Raw genomic sequence first — 21341 nt, forward strand, 5'->3', positions numbered from 1 at the left:
CGGTCCGGCCCCGCCCCGCCCCGCGCACGCGCGGAGCCGCCCCGCCCCTCGTCCCATTGGCCGCGCTCCCCGCGCTCCGCGCCCCTCCCCGCCCCGCCGCCGGCGCGCAGGCGCAGTCGCGGCCCTTTCGGGAAGGTTCTGTGTCGCGCCAGCCTTTCCTTCCTCCGCCAGGGAAATCCTGTCCGGGTACGGGCCGCCCGCAGCCCCGCTCCTCTCCGCCCCGCCCCGCCGCCGCACGGGCTCTTCCTTGTCACCGTCTGCAGCCGCGCCCTTCCCCTCACAGCCCGCCCGCCTCCCTCCACAGCCGCCTGCCCGCCCCCCGCAGCCGGGCCGCGACTTCCCCCCGCCCCGGTGTCTTGTTTGTCCCTGCCCCGAGCTCAGCCGCTGTCGAGCCCTGGGCTGGCCCCGCAGCCGGTCCTGCCCCGGGGACATGCGGCTGTGAGGGGCAGCCTCATCAGCGTCATCGGTGCAGCGGGGCCATGGGGGCCGCTCCCCTCGCCCCCCCCAGCCCGGGCCCCCCAAGGTCGGCGGGCGCACGGCGTCCAGCGGGGTCGGACCGCTGTAGGTTAGGGGGGAGCAGGTGATGGTGCTTCCATTGCTGAGGTGCCGGCCTCGCCTCTTGCAGCTACCTGGAGGTTCTTCTCCTTGAGACGGGTTCTAACTGGGAGCGCAAGGGCGGAATAGACGGCTCCGAGCCGCAGAGTGGGACAGAAGGGACTGCCAGGAAGACCTTCGTGCCTGCAGCGCTGCTGCCAGAGTTACAGAGAAACCTGCCGCCTCTCCTCTCTCTTTCTTGTGATCACCTGGAGAGGAGAGGTGAGTTGTCTTTCACTCTTCTCGCGCAGTAGCAGTGGAGAAGTAGGCTAGCTTGCAAGGTGCAGAACTTGTTCAGGACAGCTTCAAGCCCCAGGTGGCTGCTTGGTTTGTTTTACTTGAGACTCAGCCCTATGCAAAGGCCCCACTGATGGAGAAAGAGATTAGCACCGTGTTAACCGCGCGGTTCTCTCTCCTTTGCTGCAGTGCCCACTTTCACCGCTGCCTCCTGCTCTGCCTGCTCCTGCTTTCAGCATGGTAAAGAAGAACACTATCCCTGATGGGTAAGTATCCCTCACACTAAGCAAGAGGCAGGAGCGGGCATCCCACAGAGAGGGGCACTGACTGCCCCAGGCGCTTTCTTGCCTCAAGCATCTTCACCACCTACAGACAGGTTAAGGTAGGTATCTTCTCCAAGACAGGAACAGCCCAGCCATTCATTCCCCAGGTGAGTATCATGCTCCAGCCTGTCTCTAAACACTTCTCCTTCATCGGCCACACACAGTTCCTTCTTCCTAATCTTTTTACCCCCAAGTGTATGTTTACTTGGAAATGGGAGAGTAGTCCATACTCCTGGTTACTCGTGTTTGCTACTAGGAATGGCCTAAGAGTTGATAAGATGGGAGCAGGTGGTTGCATGCACAAGATCAAGGAATATTTTTGTGAATTCAGATCCAGAAACATCTCGTGGTTTTGTTTCTAACAAGAGTACGACAGAAATGTTGTATCAGCAAAAATAATCCCAGATTATTCCAAATGCACTATACAGGCCTCGTGATGACTTGATTGGAGTGCATATGTGGACCACAGAATGATGTCAATTAGAACAGATACAGTTCTATTCTTTAGCTCTAATAAAGCACAAGAAAAGAAGTCCAAATTAAGAGTTTTAACCCATGTGTTCCTGACGGCATCAGTACAAACTTCTGGATAGGAGGGTATGCTGAGATAACAGCACACTGTAGTGGGGCAATAACTTGCAGTTTATACATTATTTGAGGAAAGAATTACATTATGCTGGTTTCAGGGGGAGTATTAAGTAGGTTTATTAAGAGCATTCTTAGGAAGAGCAATAAGATACAAAAAACATGCGCTCCTGTAATATTTGTTGGGCCAAAAACCAGTGAATAGAAACAAAGGATGAACAGAATTAAAAAAAAAAAAAGAAGCAGAAGAGTTTGCATGGCTGACAAGCTCAAGGATTAAAATTAGAATAAAAAAAGCTGTTTAAACATGTCTTTCTCTGAAAATTTCTATGAAATTTCAGTTACATGTTAGATGTGAGCTAAAGTGGATTCGTTTTTAAGCAGCCATTCAGAAATTGGAAAGCAATTAGTTGTCCTTACTTTCTTCATCCTTGGAAATAGTTACTAAAACTTTGAGAATCGAGTGCTCGTTTCTCCTTTCTTCCCCCCCCCCTTGCATTTGAACTAGAGAAGCTATGAGGTTACATGGATTTCTTAAGTATGCAAGAATCTGTGGACTGTACTTTTGACTTCTACAACTGGAAACTAATACCTTTCAGGGAGAGAAACAGCTACTGTCAAATATTTGGTTATAAAGTTAGTATCACCTTTTGACAAAGTGCCTGATACTGAAGTGCTTTCAACTTCTCCAGATAGATAGTTTTATACTGCTAAGAAATAAAGCTAGACATCCACAGTAATAGAGGGTTGGCAGTAATGAAGTTGAAGGCCTTGTCAGCCCTTCAGTCTCATGAAGCAGGATGTGGATGTCACCCTTGTGCTAACACAGCATGTTGTTCTTCACTGTCAGTTCAGTAAGCCAGGAAGACATAGAAGTGAACCCTGGAAGGGACTTAACCTAGTTTGAGTCTAGGTCATCCTGCATATGCAATTTACTGGCCCCACAAATAGGTGTTGGCAGAAGTGGGATTGTGGTACCCTGGAGCTTAAGGACAAGTGCAGACAGTGCAGACTGTGGAAGCACAACCTCAGTCTCCATGTTGTAATAGCAGTACTCTAACTCTTTTGGTTTAATGGTACTGCAAGAGATAAGGACAGTGACACTAAATACTGGCATCTTTTGTCTTCCTGTTAGTGCCTCAATTTTTAACACTTTTAATCCAGACTTCATTATGCTAATTCAAGTGATACAATAAATTGGGGTTTTCAGTTAAGGTAGTAAGTAGAAATAGTGCAACTAAACAAGAAATGGTGAACCTTTTTTTAGGACAAGGGGTAATGACTTTAAAGATGAAGAGGCTTACATCAGATATAAGGAAGGAATTTTTCACTATAAAGATGGTGATGCACAGGAATGGGTTGCCCAGAGAAGTTCTGGATGCTCTTCCCTGTGAGTGTTTTCAAGGCTGGTTGGATGGGTCTTTGAGCAACCTGGTCTAGTGGAAGGTGTCCCTTCCTGTGACAGCAGAGTTGGGACTAGATGATGTTTAAGGCTTCTTCCAACCCAAGCCATTCTATGATACAGGAAGTTATATTTCTTTTTTACTAGTAATGTCTTGGAGCAGAGCTGTGGTGTAGTGTCCACTGCAGTCTTGAACCTACAAAATAGTGCTGGTACTAATTTTTTAGCAAAATGAGACATCAGTGTAAAAGAGGGGTTCAAGTGACTCCTTGCACTGCAGTTTCCACATGGACTTAAGTTCTGGTTGTTCACAGTGTCTGAAATGGTTTTAACTTTCAGTAGTTGTATACTATAATGTTTTAGTGAAGAATCAGACAGTCCAAGCTGCCTAACAAGTCATAAAATACTATGATGTTTTTACAAATTTATACTCATTTGTGCTTCAGCATCCAAAATCCTGCTGTGTGTATGATTACATAAACTCCAGTTTTGAAGAGCATCTGCAGAAATGTCACCTTCTGGCAAGCTTCCCTTGAATAGTATAAAAAATACTGTGTGGGGTCTTTTTGTTAGAAGGGCAAAGCTGAATTATTTTTGCCAATCCACTATAAACATGCTTCTTTAACTGAATTTTTTCTGTCCAGACTTAAAGCATCAGCATTTTCATTTAGACAGGAATATTCAATACTGTGGCATAATGGATTGTGCCTGTTCAACAGTGAGTGGGAGAGAAAGATGATATTTTACTTGTAAAAGTATTTCCTATTATCAGTTTTGAATCTGGTGTCTATAGAGGTATGGAAGTCAATTGGAAAATCAGGCTTCATGTATATCGTGCAGTATCAGTGGCCAAAAAAAAGGAAAAGAGGTTCCAAGTAGTATTTTCTAAATGGTCTTGCTAGAGGTGACAGTGGTTGTAAAAGTAAATCTTACAATGAATCAGTTCTAAACCAGAACATTTTACTGGAAATTAAAGCTTCCATACGACCTTAACAATGTTAATGTTAAAATCAATTATGAGAAAAACATTTGTTCCACATCTGGCTATATTAAAACTTTAAAACCACAGCAGATAAAATATGCAGCTGGATGTAATCCATAATCAGTTTCTTCATGTCCAGCCTGGTTTTCACTCAAGCCTCTGTCGCTCTTAGTGGTACAGGGATGATGATGGTGCCAACTCCTGTGATAACACCTCTGACTCCTGCCTTTCTTGCTTCCACTCACGTTCAAGGAGGACACAAATCACATGTCACAAGTCTCATTCACACTTCCTAAAATGCTTAGTTAAGGCTTTGCTCCTGGTTTATGTGACCACCTGCAGATGATCATCATGGATCATTCTGCCTTTATCTGTACTTACTCTGTAAGAGTTTGACGTTCTTTAGTCCAGGCCACTTTTAATTCCCGACCACGTTCCTTTGTTAAGAACAGAACAAATGTGAACTTATTTCCCTAGCTAATCTTTGGTTAATTTCAATCTGCTGGTTTTATTTTTAGTTCTGCAGCAGTGTGCTGAAATTTCCTGTTTAAATACCATTTTAAAGATAACATGGAACACATACCCTTTATGTTTTTGATGAAAAGTGCCTTCTGCTCATTTTCTACCATAGAGCTGTCAGCAGCTTTGGAGTTTCTTGCTGATTGTGCAGATTTTTTTTTTCTGGGAGGATTGAAATGGCTTTAAATACAAGAGAATAAAACCCCAAGTTTATTAAGGTCTGACAACAAATTGGCTAATCCTGGGGTATTGTTCTGTAAATCCCCTAATATGAAAAAATGTTCAGAATTTTTACAAAGCCTTTTTTACATTGTTAATTAAAGAAAATAAGATTTTAAAGCCCTTTTTGATACTTTCTTTTTGACTTTTAAATTCTCCTATCTATAATAATTATGGTTTATTTTCACTCATAGATGTCCAAGAGAAAGCAGGTTAAAACAGCACTGAATTTCTGATCTTAATTGATTAATGTACAATTTACATCTCTTAAATAGGAGTAAATGGAACAGTCTCAGATTTGTTTTCATACTTCACAGCAAGCATAAAGCTACCAGACTCCAGAGTTTACAAACTTGGAAATTCATTTAAGAAGACTTATCCTGCAAAAAAATTTAGAATTTAGTAAAAGGTTTTGTTTGAAACAGCTCTCAGTGATCTCATCTCCAGCTTGCCCTTACACTTTCTTTCCTTGTGTGTCTTCTACAGACCAGCTGTTTGCAGCAGCTTTCCTGATGATGAGTTGTTATTACTTCTGTGTTGCTTCATTTGTTGTCCATTAAATTGAGCACCTGTATGTCTGCACTGTGAGCCTTGATCTGTTTTTTGCCTCATGATGAAGATTACAGAGAGAAGTTAGTGCTAAAGACATGGCTGTAGAGATTGTTATGTGGTTTGCTAATATCAAATACACTTCAGTCACCCTGCTTTGTGTTTCCTTTGTTACTTCCAAGCATCTCTGAATGATGATGTTGTTATTTATATAACATGACAAACATCATTATAGATATTTCATTGAGAATTTTTCCAGCCAACTTCTAGTTTTTTATGTTCCAAAGTTGTGAACAAAGCAAAGTAGTCAGTGGTTAGGATATTTTAAAATTAAATACTTTGTTTATTTCATCAAATGTTGTAGTTTTATGAACATCAGAAAGGAATCTAGAAGCTGTTGGATGCTCCCTTCAAAGACAGAGATTAATTTAAGCATTAATTCAGAAAATTGCAAGGGAATGGACAACAGTGTTAAAGAATCTCGTGGAAATGTTTTGTATTTTAATAGTTGAGGTATTAGCCAAAAATGCAAAAAGCCTGTGTACATTTTAAGTCATACAGCTGCACCTTGTTAGGTTATAGAGACAATTTGCACTTGCAGAAGAAGAAATAGTTCTAAGTTTAGAAAGTTACCTCTTTAAAGGTAAAATTGATCTGCTGATTAACTTGTTTTCCTCTTCAGATAATACTTTTCATCCTTTTTTAAAAATTGAAATCTCTGAAATATTGTATATGGAGAGCTTTTTCAGCACAATGTAGAACTTGTGCATACCAGCTCTTTGTGGTTTTGGAATTGCAGCTGTTTTGAGTGTTGTAACAAATCTTCTTATTGGTGATTTGTGATAGGTTTTGTTGTGATGGAATATTCTCTGTATTTTTCAAAATGGTGAGAGAAATTTCAATCAAGAGTGTTTCTTTGAAAAAGAAGCATATTACAAAGGAAACATTTTTGGAAAATAGAGATTATCTCTGTTGTTAATGAAAGTAAAGTTTGCATTTCATTGTCAATTAAATGATTGATGTGTGCCTATGGTAACTTTTAAGGTGTTTGATTCAGTCAGGTTGAAAAACGTCCACCAACTACAACAATACATTTTTACCTGTTGAACCTTACACATCTGCTTTGCTATATATTGCTGCTACTTGTTTGTAAATGTTATCCTGCCATTTTGAGGAGAGCAATTTCCTGGAAGTTGAAGAAGAAGGAAGGAAAAAGACTCTTTTTAAGTGTCCTGATGATACTTTGAAACTGCTTCATGGAATAATTGCAGATTTGGGGATCTAATTATACTTTATGATAACAGCAATTTTTATGTGCTCTGTGCTGCAAGTGTCTTCTGTTGAATCATGCAACTTGAAAATCTTTAAAATGTAATATTTCTTTCCTTACAGATGGCGGAGCTTGACACCAGTTGGACAGCCTATTCCAGGAACGAGATTTATTGCATTCAAAGTACCTTTAAAAGGGGTATGTATAAAAGTAACTGCAAATTGGCTGTATTAGATAAACTGCAAAAGCAATAAAAAATAGCATGACTATACATGCAAATTTCAAGAAAGTTTTTAAAAAAATAATTTATTCAGATTTAAGCCTTTCAACCATCTGGCTTTTAAAAATAATATTCTATATTTTCTTATTTTTCTTTATTTCTGATGTTACTCTTTTTATTTATCTTTTAAAAATAATCAAGCTTCTAAATCAATCAGCATACTTCATTTGATCACAATTAAGTGCCTAAATTCATAATCTTATTAAATATCTTTTCATGGCTGTTTTAAGAAAATCATATGGAAGATTTTATGATATGAATAACAGTCTATGCAATGTCAGCCAAAGTATAATTTTATAGAAATGAAGTACTCATTGAAGGATACCAGCCACTGCAGAACTTGTAAAACTATAGATCCTAATTGGCAATTTCATAAGCAAAAAGCTTCAGATCTGGTGGGAATGTACTATAGCTAAAAAAGAAGTCTTCATAGATCTCTCCTATTTTACTAATTAATTAGTTTATGAAGTACTTTTATTAGTATTTCCTTTAGAGTCTTGCTAGCTTGAAGTGCCATCCTAAGCTATTAAATACGCTGAGTTAAATCTTTAAATTCTTTGTTTCTACAATATGTGGAGGTTGTCTTGTAGAGACTGTTCAGTTCTTTAGTGCCTAGGCCTTTTTGGAGGCATAGGGCAAATTAGTGTTAATTTATACAGAAGGGCAAATAGGACAAGTGCAGCATAAATTGACTTCTACAAGTTCTTGCTTTAGATACAGAGAAAATAAACGTCTTCAAGCACTTTTAAAGAAAGTACAGTGGTCTGACATAACTCTAGCAGTTAAAGGGAAATGTTCTGTCTAAGCTTTTGTCTTCAGATTGCTCTCTAGTATCCATACACAAAAATTTTGGTTCTTTGGATATATTACTACCCATTATGTTTTCAGTCACCATTCAGTTCAGTTTTATTAGGAATGACTGAAGTGAAATGCAGGATTTGCTTCCTGCAGCTGCCTTTACAGCTTTAGGATGATGGTTTGGTTCCTTGGACACCAAGGATCTCATACTTAACATGTCATGTTCTCCAAGATGTGGAGGGATTGTACAGCAGTTGTGTGATTTTCCACCAAGACTGCCAGTCAACAAATCAAGCTGTGAATATAAAATCCAGTAGAGTTATAATTGGCTTCTTTACTCTTGTCACAAGGACCACTCCACATCAGCCTGTTACACATTTCCTGTCCTACCGATCTCACTGGGGTGTAGATCTGTGTTCTGAGAAGCTGTCTTGGCCAGACATAAAGTCTGCTACCCAAGGATGCAAAATCTGTAACATTTCTGTCCCTTCAGCTTGTTCAGTTTCAACTATGCAAGACAGAGAAATGACAAGTCTGCCAGAGACTGTGTGCTTGAGGGCCACAGAGTTTGTGGCAGAACACACATAAAATGTGTGACTGGCTTTGCAGAGGTGGTCAGTAAATCTGCCTGAAGATGCTGAAGACCTGATCGGTTGTAGTTTGTTGGAAGTCCTATTATTTATTAAATTGGTGGAACAGACCTCTTAAATATGCAGCAGTTTGCTTCTTTGCTGTGTATTAGGAACTTGATTGGTGATTTCTTCCAAAGAGAGACAACATATTTTCAGTATTTGAAGATACAGGGTCGTCATCTTAGAAGATGTGCTGTTAGTAAAGATCATGTGTTTACTTGGAAGGATTTTCTGTCTTCCCTTTCACATCACCTTTATAATGCTAACAGTAACATTGTAGTGTAGTAAGAATTGGGCAAGTTCTTTCCCATGCCATTGGAAGGATTTTTAGAATTGGTTCCAATTTCTCACATTCTCAAAGCCCTATTAAACACCTAAACTGCTGAATAGTCAGCAAGAGTTTTTCAGAAAATTCCAGAGCCTTTCGAAACATAGTGTTTCATAACACTTATAACTGTCTACTCAATCAATATGTTTGGAGATCCCTTATTTTTGTAAATTACATTCCTCCTCAGTTTCTGTCATGTCATATAGTAAAAATTCTTTAATATTCTACCCTAGACCTTTTGCAGATTCACCTTTGTCACCTCAAAGTTGTTAAGTTCGGTTTCAGATTAGACTTAAGAGTCACTGCTGAGTAGCAGTGACATAACTGACTCATGTTCATTTTGTTTAAATTTCTACAACATCCACTTTTTTCAGCAATGCACTGGTGTCTGAAATACATAGGACTGAATACTTTATTACTTCCTTTCTATCCTCCTCCTCCTTTCAGCTCAAGCTTCCTAATCACATACCAGCTTTGATATGACTGCCCTGCTGTTTATTCTCTACTTCAGTTTCCTGTCTCTATTTCCAGACTCAAGACTTCTTGCTAGCATTTTACATTAGAATCTGTACAGTCAAAACAAGGAATGGTTAGTTACCCTATAGCATCTGTGGTTCTAAGAAGTATGTGGTCTGTGGCTGCCTTCCTTTCCAATAGTTCTGAGTCCAGTCTGCTTGAATTTCTTGTTGACAAAGGAACTGACAGGTGGTTGAGGCTGCTGCATCTTTTGCCACTGTCTTTATTGGTTCTGGCTGAGCCTGTGTCAAAAGGCTCTCACAATGGACAAGTGCACTGTTCAGAGAAAATCCAGTCTTGAGTATATGAGCCATTTTCATACCTAAAGTGAAGAACACATTTCAAAAACCACAGCTACAATAGGGTGAGTAAACATTTTTCTCACTGTTTGTCAAATGAAATGAATTATTCATTATCCACCAACACACAGCTTTCTTAGTCACGATATTTGGTCTTACTTAATATTCCCCAGTGCTAAATGATATGCAAGTACTCTCTGTCAAGAGATGAAGGAGGGATAAAAATGTCTGCACAACATTCGTGGGAAGAAAGTTAAACCTTTAGAAATGAACTCTTGTATCACAATTTCTTATGTTTTATATGTAATACACTTCTAGTTTTGAGTTACTGTGCAGGACGAAATTTGGGGGAAGTAGATTGTAGTGTTTTGCTTTTTGGTGTGTTTAGTTGTATAAAAATCAATATATACATGCTGCAGCTTTCAGAATTTTTGTCTGTCAAGTTATAGCTAATTTTAATAATGTTTGTTAACACTGTACAAGCAGAAATGCTCACATTGCCTTGCATTTTTATCTAAATAGGAATACATAAATTTTTGCTTTCTTTTTGGTTCCTCTTACCTGTATAATACATGGATGTGGTTCTGATAATTAAACACTCTCTTTTAAATATTGACGTTTCCTAGTACTAATTAAAACAGCTGAATATTACAAATGTCTTACTATTAGAATGTAAAAAGAATATATTTCTTTTCCATTTTCTTTTTAGGCAATTAACCAGAGGCTTACCCCAACCCAGAAATTTACACCAAAAGACTTAATTGCTGCAATGAAAGCCCTAAATGTGGAGCTTGGATTAATTATTGATTTAACATACACCACACGATACTATGAAGTTAAGGTAACAAAAGCCTAACAAAAATGTAAAAGAGTTACTGCAACTTTTGTTTTAAAGTGTTTATACATTTTCTTACCTTGAATTGGAATAGACAAGCTATCTAGACTACTTTTATATCTCCAATAGAAAATAAATGTTTTATCACAGAGGAAATAGCTCATTCTCCCAGCTAGGTGCATTTATGGCTGATTAGTATTATGGTAACTCAGTAATGGATGAAGATTTCAGTGCCAGGCACTGCACAAAAAGTGCAGAAGGGTTATATCCTGTGTCCTGAAGATATTCTCATTTATTACTAGGTGGTTCTTTTTACTGATCCTCAGTGAAATCCACTTAAGAAGGTGTACATTTTTAAACTACTTTATCAATTTAAAAGTTTTTGCCTGGATAGTTCAAGCAATTGTGATTTATCAGCCTCCTGTTGAAAAGGAGAATAAATGACATTGTTATATCAGAATGCAAATCTTTGTATGCACAAGGGCTCTAGGCATTAAGGGAGTGAATTTGTGAGTATGTACATGGTTGTGGGTAGGAGGGACAAATACTGCTAATAATTGTAAAATGGGTTAGAATGGAATGCCAAGAAACTACTCCCTTAGTTAATGTGCAGCCTTATTAGCAGGGATAAATAAATCTTATGTAGAAACTGTTCCTTGTCTGACATGGTCTTTAATGTAGAAATGTTAGTGGTAGTTTCTGAGAGTTTATAAAATTGTGTCAAGATTGTTTTCAGTTCCTATTCAGGATTTGAACAACTGGTTTACATTGTCATTATGTTAGATACTGCTTAAGGTTTCTCATTGTTGCAAGACTTCAGTATTTTTTACCATTCCTTTTTTCTTTTTCTTTGTTAGGATTTACCCAAAAGTGTGCAGTATAAGAAACTTTATACTGTTGGACTGGAAGTCCCTGATAATGCTACTATCTTACAGTTCAAAAAGTGGGTCAGAAAATTCCTTTGGGAAAATGCAGGAAATGGTAAATATCAGCGTCCTGTGCTGTAAAAAAACTCACCAAAATTTTATTTCAGTACTAACCATGTCATTTACTAGTTTCAATATTCAATAAAATGTATGACACCAGGGATCTCGGGCTTGGGCTTTTTGCAGCACTTTCCACTTCATTATCATGATAAGATCCATTATGCAAACCACTATGTATCTTTTTTTTCAATCAAAACATGTTTTTTTCAAAAATGACTGGTAACTTAAATGCACTTCCTAATAGTGTTACATTTGTGTTATGAGTCAAAGTAACTGCAGCAAGGCCTTCCTCTGTGTGACCCAATTGTTTACCATCAGCTGAGTGTTGGAGCTGCCAGCCCTTGGTGGATGTTTGAAATAGCACCGGGTCTCTGATGGCACTGGGCACTGATCTGTGTGAGCAGCTTCAGTGCATTTAGTCTGATGTAGGGTTCTTTGTCTTAGGAGTCCCTTATTGCCCTCAGATCTGAACAGTTCTTGAAAATCTGATTACAGACCCGGTGTCGGTGTTTCCACAATGTGGCTGTGCTGCTATTTCAGTGTCTGTGCTACAGGACAGTTCTTGGCTGAGATTAGATAAGGTGCTTTTTGTGAAAATAATTTAGTGTGTGTTTTGCCACAGTGTGTTTGTAGCTTTAAGCTTCCCACTCCTTTTGGTAGTGAGCAGATTAGGCAGATTTTACCTGTTTGTGTATCCAATAATGGTGGACCATTCTTTCACGCCTTTTTGTGATGTTTGCTGTGGTTCCTTTGGCATTCTCTTTGGGAAAGATTAACTGCCCAAGTGCATACAGTTTTTACTGCAAAGCATAACTAGGGTCTTCCTGTAGCTGATCAATTGTTTTGTGAAAAAGTTCTGACCTTAATTTCAGATATAAGAGCCTGAATTAGAACTACTGGGAAGATGAAAAAGTATAAGAAAAAGCCTTTGTCCTTGCTCAGGAAGTTAGTTCTTCCTTTGCTCTTTTTTGGCTTAAGGAAATTACCTGGTGATTATTAGTTTTCTTTTGGTTTGGATCTAGTGCTTTTTTGTGTGATAAAGAATTGTGGGTATCTGAATCTGATCTTGAGAGAATCGATTCCTGATTTGTTACTGGATGTTGACATGCAGTTATAGCTTGTAAGGGCATTTTGGCAGAGCTTATGTAACTTCTGACTTGAGAGAACTTTCCTCCTAGTAATTTGGCCTCTGTTTTAGATAATCCCTAAATTATCTCAGAATTCCTTTTACAAATACTTTTTAAGAAGGTGGTTCTTTTTTAGTGTTTGAGTTGTTAGGACACCAACTTGGAATGAACTTCTGTGGCAATTAGACTGTCGTGATCTGTGGCAAACACATTCTGTCTCAGTTATATTTTATGTCATTCAAAAGTTTATCAATGTCCTGTTTTAAAGACCATCTGTCACTACTGTCTCTGCCAAAACTTTGTTCTTCTGATGATGATAATTTTTCTTCAAAAATCTAGCCTAAAACTTAATCAGTTATGCATTTATTCTTCTACCAGCTTTGCCCTTTATTGTTGTTCTCTGTCCCCACTATTATATTCAGTAGCTCAGATTTGGGTTTACAGACTAAGACAAGCTTTCTTCTTTTACTACCATCATAGTAGCCCTTTCTATATATGTATATTTTTTAACTTGTTTGTTTTTCATTACATTTCAATATGAATATAAATAGTCTGGATGGGGTTTTACCAGTGCCTTGCATGACTGTATTAGAGTTTCCCTGTTTCTCTCATTTGAAACACTCTGGCAATACTAAGTTATTCTGCTTTTTAGCCTTTGGCCAATAATATTTGAAAAAATATTTCTGTAGAGATTACTGGTCCTTTTTTCTCTATGTATTATACTCCTAAGCATTTCATACTTTCAGGTGCATTATGTGTAAGTTAAGTTCCTCAGTTCTACATTTGCATGTTGAAATTTGCTTTCAAACCCGTATTTTATTCTTTTTCTCCTGTTACTGCAATGGCTGAGGTTAGGTGCTTTACCTGCCATCACTCTTTCTTTTTTCTACATTCTGCAGAGTCAATCTCAGCCATCACAGGTTTGGAAGTAGTAAGCTAACAGCTGCTAGAGATCCAGCATGGAGAGGACATGTGTCTTGTCTGGACATGTCTCTTGTTTTACAGGCATGACAGTAGAATTTGTAAATAGCAAGCATTATTTATTATTACTTTGCTAGAAAAGCAGAGATATTTTTTTGTAAAAAAAAAAAAAAAAAGTTGTGCTAGCTTTCTATTAATTTCACTTTCTGGACTATTAAAGACTCTTTCCTTTTTTGACAGAGAAACTCATTGGCGTGCACTGTACTAACGGAATTAATAGAACTGGCTATCTTATATGTAGGTAAGGCTGTATGAAAGCAGAAATTATTCTTCACAAAAAGTAGCATCCTTGTACTACTCTCTATTCCCTTTGGGACAATAACATAGTCATATTTTTCTTATCTTATAGATACCTTATAGATGTTGAAGGCTGGGATCCAGAGGCAGCAATTCAGGGTAGGTATATATTTTGAACTAAGGCATATGTCAGGTTGTACTTCACAATTACTAAAAACTCACAAATACAACAATTCTATTTTAGTATCTTTTCAGCAATTGCATGTGCTGACTTATATAGAAGATTTTATAGTCAACTGTTGATTCTATTCCAGGCAGGACTTGAGCAATAGCAGATTGACAGCATAGGAGGAGTATGTTTTAGCTGCTTAAATTTTTTATTTTTACTTGAAAGAGTTTTCACTCATAGTTTGCTGCCACTACTAGTTTCAGGAGTCTTTTTAAAAAATGCTGCAATGATGGCAGCTTGCTGAAATATTTAATACCAAGTTAGAATTGTTTCAAATTCAGCATCTCATGTGGAACAGAAACTTGCCTTTCACATTTTTGTGGCTCAGTTTGACCATGTTTCATGAGACTGTATTTTTTTCTTTTCTCTAGCTTTTGGTGATGCCAGAGGTCACCGTATGGATGGCCTTGTGTATCTCACAGATCTCAGGACGCAGCCGATGCGAAGGTGAGCAAAAGCTTTTAGTTGTGTGCTCAAGATCTTCCAGTATGTCTCCTGGCATTTTTAAAAGTTCATTTCCAGTCCTAAGCCAAAATTACTTTCCTCTTAAACCTCTAATATGAAAGTACACATAGATGTAAAACATCTGTGTAGTAGTTTGTGTATTGTCAGATGAATAACATGAAGTGCAGTGTACTTTGTTCATCTTTCCAGTGTATATGGTTTGAAAGATTGTTTTTCATCTGACAGCTACTACTGAACATTGTTGTGCTTTTATCATACTGTGACAAGTGTACTGAGTCTGTATTCTCTCAGAAGCTGAAAGGAGCCACTGCAAAGGTGTCTTTGTAAGCGCTGTGATCTGTCTGCTGTTGTTGGCACCGTAGAACAAGATATTACCAAAAAAATAGTAGAACGGTTTTAAGAATAAAAAAATAAAGGAAAATGGAACATTGTTCTTGTCCCCTCTGTTCACAGTAGTTGTATCTCTGATGTTTAAGAACGTTATGTTTATCATCGTCTCCTAAGAGCAGCCAACTTTTAATGTCTTCCTAAGGTATTTGTGCCAATGATGCCTTGTAGCAGTAAATGAATTTTACAATTAATACCTGAGTGATTTGTTTCTTTTCCAATTAATTGAAGGTCCTTTGTTTTGCTCTTATTGTTGTTTCATAGTCTGTGCGAGATGAAGTTGGAGTCATGTCAGATTTTTGAGTTGTCTGTAAATTTTACTTAACATAAAATTTCTGTCATTCAGAACTGAAGGATTTTATGGGAGTGGGTTTTTTCTCTGTCAGTAGTATGCTTTAAAAAAGGAAGCTTATGTGAGATTTTTTTTTTCCCCCTTAGTAACCTTGGAATGGATGTATGGGATGCAGATGAAGATATCATCCCACCACCACATGCAATGGAAGGATCTGTAGAGCGGTTCCCAAATGAAGATTTTCAGGGGTAATAGGCTGAAAAATGGAATTCAAAACAAAACACAAAACCAACCAACCAAAAGCAAACAAAAAAAAAACCCGACAAAAAACCACAAAAGAATTGTTTCTTATTGAAAATACCATAGATACTCAAAAGAGATTTTATTAATATAGCCTACCCATGTAAAATGTATTAACAGAATTTGACAAAACAGCAACAAGATCTGGGTAAGAAAGGGAATGTATGCTGTTAGAAGTCTGTAAGTAATTAGTTCACTTAAGAAAATGCAGTTTTACTCAGCCTGTTGTTCTTCATTATTCTACAATAATTTGCAGTTATTTTTAATTAATTTTGAATCGCTGGTTTTGCCCGTTTAACAAGTACTGCAGAGTTACAATTGAATGTTTGTCACAGCTTCTGCTTTAACACTGAAGGTTTTATAATCTTACATACAGTTTGGATTATTAATAATTTTGATACCTTAATATTTGATTAAGGTCTTTCATATAAATTCTTGGTTAAAAATTAATTGTTTTCATTAATGACTTGTAGCACTTTTAAGTATGATATTCAATACTTCTTAACAGGTCTGGGAAAAGATTAAGAATTTATGATGACCACTCTCACAATGATTTGCAAGGACAGATGCAGTTGCGAGATTTTGACTTCGTTAATAAGGGGCCTGGACAAAGACGAAGACAATTTCATGACCATCAAACTCAGGATGAATTAAGAGCATCAGTGCAGATGCGAAATTGGGACTACAACAGGGGACCAGAACAAAGAGCCTTTACTGATCACCAGTTTTATGATGATTATCAAGAAGACACGCAGCTGAAGGACCTGGACTTCAGTAGCAAGGGACATGGACAGAGTTTGAGACCTTTTCATGGACACCAGTTTCATGATGATTTGCAAGCAGACAGGCAGTCTTTTGACTTCAACAGAGGACGGGAGCAGAGGCAGAGATCCTTTCCTGACCATCCATCTCCTAATGATTTCCAGGAAGACAGGCAGTCAAAGGATTTTGATTTTGGTGGCAGGGGCCGTGGGCAGAGGCGAAAACTGTTCCGTGACCACCAATCTCATGATGAATTTCAGACTCAAATGCAGTTAAAAGAATTGGATTCTGCCAGTAGAGGTCCTGGCCAAAGACTAAGATCCTTCCATGACTACGAGTCACATGATGGCTTGCAGTCACAGATGCAATTGGGAGATTTTGAATTTGTTAAGAGGGGTCGTGGGCAGAGGTTGAGACCTTTCAATGATCACCAGCCCCATAATGACTTAAAAACAGAGATGCAGCTGAAAGATTATGATAATAAAGGTCCTGGACAAAGGTGCAGACCTTTTCATGACCCTCAGCCTTATGATGGCTTACAGGAACAGACTCAATCAAAAGATTTTGATTATGGTAACAAAGTGCACGGACAAAGGCCAAGACCTTTTCATGATCATCCAGGTCACAATGACTTGCCACGTGAATGGTGTTCAGACAGGTAAAGCATCCTTGAGCTGTAAGAACAGAAATAGAGAATAAAAGTGTAAATCTCAGCAGTTTTAACTTAAATGTTTTTTAAATAATTTTTTAAAAAAATCAATCATCCTTTTTCTATATAAATGATCAGTTCATTAACTTCTCTTGTTTTGACTTACTTGACTTAGGGTTTGATATAAGCTGGAGTGTTGCAGCTCCAAAAGCCAATGTTTCCTTAATTAGAAGGTTGTGCATCTTTAAAATTTGTGTTTCCTTTGCCTTTTAGTCAGCTTGAAACAAAACTCTTGTCCCACTTTGTTTTGTACAGAAACTTATGCTTAAAAAGAAGTCCTCTGGACAAAAGAGGATATGAAATTTTATTTATGCCTTCAGCCAAACACAGATAAACAGGAGTGCTACAAGGAAGTTTGATTTGCCTTTGTTTATTCCATGAGTTAATAATTTGTTGGAAATCTGCTTCAGAACTTGCATTATATTCTCACAGATACATACATCACTTACTAATAAACTAGAAGCATATGATTTGGAGGTATTAAATGAATACAGTTATTATTACAATTTTTATAAAATTTTAAGTAATCTTTATTAAAAGAAGAAATATTTTATTTTATTTGATGTGTATTTTTTCCCAAATGTTACAGCTGTTGGCAGTCTTCTTAACATGCAGTTCTTTTGGTTATTTGCAGAAGTCAGTCCTTTCCTTCCCATGAAAATGTACCAGAACCTCATTTCTCCTCATCTCCTTCACTTCACAGAGATTACGGGTCTGATAATGATGACTTTAACAGAAATTACAGGTAAGTGTCAGATATCATACATTGTTTTCTGACTTACCTTTGTAGTATTACTCCCCCTGTTTCCAGCTCAGAAATACAAATTAACTGCACAGTGTAAAAATCTGTGCTAATATTTTTGCTTAAATGCAGTTTAACCCATTGGATCTGAGCACTGAGCAAATTAATGTGACTAATTTGTCCATTGATACTGAGTTTGGAGTGTTATTATTGTGTGAATCCCTGACATAATCATTGACATGGCAAGCAGAGTTCAAGCTAATGAACTACATCATATGAAAATCGTGTGTCAGTGAGCAAAAAAGCAAAGTGCAGATGCTGTATTTAACTCAAGTGCTGTGTACAATGAGCTGAGGAGTTTTACTGTGCAGGATGGGCAGACACTGAACTGGGTTGCCCAGAGCCATTGTCCCACATCCTTTAAGAATGGACATAGCCCCTGTACAAACTCATCTAATGAGACTTAGTTTGAGTGACCCTGGCTACTTCTAGAGATCCTTTGCAGTCTGAGTGAATCTATGGTTCAGTAAGGGAGAAGATTTTAAAATTTTAAAGATTGTTTTGAGTTGGCTTTGTGCACCACTTACTTTACCAAGCAAGGAATGTATTTGAGAGTAAAGAGAATTGAAATATAAAAATAAATATATATATGTATATATACACACAGTATCTGCATTTTTAGACTATTCCATATGTATTTTATAGGAGAGTGAGTCTTCTGTTGCAGAAAAATTAATAATTAAAATATTTTCCAAAATACACTATCACCTGTTGAGGATATGTACTAGAGAGCTATTGTTACATATTGTACACAAAAATGAAAACACAGACTTAGGAAAAAAAGTCCCCTAGGTAAAGATATCCTCAGTAAACCAGTAATTTTAATTGTGAACAGCACTTGAAACAAAACTTCATCTAGTAGAATTACTTACTGTAAAGAGCTGTAATTTTAATCACTAGAATTGGAAAGTTAATACAAACAAGTTTGCAATATCCATAGAGAAGATTTTAATTTCAGGGGTTAAAAATGAGAATGAGGGTTTGAATTGTTCTTTCAGTGTTAGACACAGTTAATTTCTAGTGGTGGCCATCAGCAATAAATCAACTGTTTTATTTCTATGAATTTCACTGTTCATATTTGTTCTTGCAGTAATCGACCACATTGTCCTGAAGACAATAGGAGAGTGCATCCCTCAGAGGAATTTAATAGAGGAAAAAACAGATTTGCACCATACTCTTCACGAACAATGCACCCATCTTCATCCATACACCAAGAAGATAGTTCAGTAGACTATGAAAGAAAGCATTTTCAGGGTGAAACTACCAGAAGCATGGAACAAAATAAAAGATTACCAGTTGTAACAGTTGATTACAATTATGGTCTGCCACTAGACTATGGACCTGAAGAGGATGAGAGATCCCATTATGATTTACCACCAAGAGACCACTACAACTGGAACTGAATAAAAAGGACAATGTTTGCTCAGCTTAGAATTGCTTTTACCCATTTTATTTTGTATGTGGACCAATTTTTTTTAAAGCAAATTTAGTTAAATGAAAATTTCAGTAGTAAAGAACAGGTCTCTATTGTAAGATTAGCTTCTACTGATATTTGGTTCTTTAAATTTCTTAGGCCGTATTTGTTAAGTGTCATTGGAGACAATGTCTCTGTACACATGGAGTTAAAGCAGTTCTTCCTTTTAGTAAAATTGCAACCCTGAAAGAAACAACCCCTTAAAACAAACAACTTTCTGAGTGATTGTGTTTGTTTTTTGTGTTACAGTTCTTTAAAATATATGTGATTTCCAGATGCATAATAAAACACTGCACTATCAGGTAGACTAGCATTGAAAGTATAGGGAAAATACTTAGAAATTAATGAAGCCAGGTTATGTACAGTTTTGAAAACAGAACTCTGAATTACTGCTAAAAGTCATTGCAGCACCACAGTTCACTTCCATATTATCTGTATCATCCACTGAACTGACCTAGTTGCATTCTTTTTCATAGCAGAATTTTTCCCAGATTGCTAAGAACATGTAAACAAGTGGAATTTGAATATTCTAAATGTCAAACTTGCTTTTCAGTAATTGGAATATTTCATCCTGATTGTGTATTTTTTCCTGATCCCTTAGGTTATCTGTGTTTCAGAATAGCCCACTGCAGGTAAATTTCTCCAGTTTCTCAGCAACAAATCCTAAGGAAGGTAGGTCATGTATGTCACCTTCACTGTCTCGACTGGCCAAGGGCACTGGTGCCCATGTACTTACACCTCCTTGTTTGTCAGTCACATCTGCCCTACTCCTCAGTTCTGTTGTTTACTATTTTCTTCTTACAGCAGAGCAATGGAATCAGAACAGCAAACTTATTTCTTCAGGTGAGCTCCTTTTAAGGGTCATGTATTGAACAGTCTCATGAACTGTCTATGGCTCTCACAAAGGTAGTGCAACAAACAGTAATTAAATTTATGCCAGCAGCTGCCCAGTAGCACCTAGAGCTCCTGCTATGGATAAAGAAATCATTCCCTAGGATGAAAAACAGTATTGCTATTACACTTAGATAAATTGAAATACCTACATTTTTCATTACTATTACATTTTAACGAAGTAATACTTGAAAAGGCATCACAATAAATAAGGATAAAGGTAGAGCATTATATTAAAATAAACAATTCAATGCAGGCTACTTAAGTCATACAGCTAAGACACTGCCTTAAAAGCAAAGCTTTAAAGCATCAAGCAAGAGAGCAAGCGGGTCTAGGTATACACTAGAAAACTGGGAAAAAAAAGTGTTTGTACCAAAACCCAGAAAAGTTTTTTTTTTGGCTTTTAATGGCAGCATAAACCCAGATTTCTGAATTTGTGGTTCTGTACTAACTAAGAACTAGATTGGAGTATCTTGTAACTCCTGTTGTTTGGTAACACATGCAAACAGTTCCCCTAGTCAAAGGCCTCCATGGGTATAAATTCATACTGCAAATGCTTCATTGCCTGTGCAACTGGTAGAACAACTTTGGCTTTGTTCATTGTACAAAGTAAATAGTTTTCTCATTTTCACAGCAGCTTTGTATTTCCCATTAAATTGTATTTGCCATCAAATCTGATGGTGAGCTTCATTCATGTGGTCTCAGGAATGAAGTCCTGTCTATATAAACCAGTTGTGGAACTGAACACTAAAAGTTATGAAAAGGCATTTGTTCCTTCACTTGCCTTTCCTTTTTTTTTTTTAACTTGAGCTGTAAGATGAGAATCTTTATCTACACTTCTTTATTTGGAAGCAAGAAAGATCTGCAACATGGGCTACTATAGATCCTTTTAAAAAATCAACAAAAAACACCTTTCCTGGCATTTTCCAGCAGGGACTCAAAAATTACAGACTGATATTATAAGCATTTGTTTGAGGTTTTTTCCTACTATGTATGCAGTATTCATAAAGTGAATAAAGAGCAGAAAACATTTGCCCTTTGTATTTCTGTTTTGGGGTTTGTTATTTAGGATTCCAGTGACCCTAGAGTCAATCCTTTGCTACTTCAGACCGGAGACTTGAAAAGCTGCTGCACTGGAAGGCTCAGTGAAGAAGAAATATGGCATAAGAAGTTAAGATCAGCAGCAGCTCTTACCAGCCCTTGTCAGTTCCTGCAGCACCCTTTGAGGTTTCAGGTGCAAACAACAAGGGGGTGCAATTCTGTTATCTCACAAAATAAATGTCACTTTCCTGCCTATGTTGAATGTCTCTCTTCAGGGAATATTGTTCGAC

General features: G+C 37.7%; 1 protein-coding gene across 1 annotated transcript; it reads left to right on the plus strand.

Moving 5' to 3' along the window:
- Positions 1 to 125: 125 nt before the first annotated feature.
- On the plus strand, positions 126 to 21043 carry LOC129123256 (uncharacterized). Its single transcript, XM_054637536.2, has 12 exons — positions 126 to 186; positions 1021 to 1097; positions 6803 to 6878; positions 10243 to 10374; positions 11226 to 11349; positions 13643 to 13703; positions 13812 to 13858; positions 14300 to 14375; positions 15219 to 15320; positions 15881 to 16792; positions 17478 to 17588; positions 18736 to 21043. Exons 2-12 carry the CDS (start codon positions 1069 to 1071, stop codon positions 19046 to 19048), a joined length of 1983 nt encoding a protein of 660 aa, XP_054493511.2. The 5' UTR covers positions 126 to 186; positions 1021 to 1068; the 3' UTR covers positions 19049 to 21043.
- Positions 21044 to 21341: the final 298 nt, after the last annotated feature.

Source organism: Agelaius phoeniceus, chromosome 9, assembly GCF_051311805.1.
Source record: "Agelaius phoeniceus isolate bAgePho1 chromosome 9, bAgePho1.hap1, whole genome shotgun sequence".
In the NCBI taxonomy this organism is placed as follows: Eukaryota; Metazoa; Chordata; class Aves; order Passeriformes; family Icteridae; genus Agelaius; species Agelaius phoeniceus.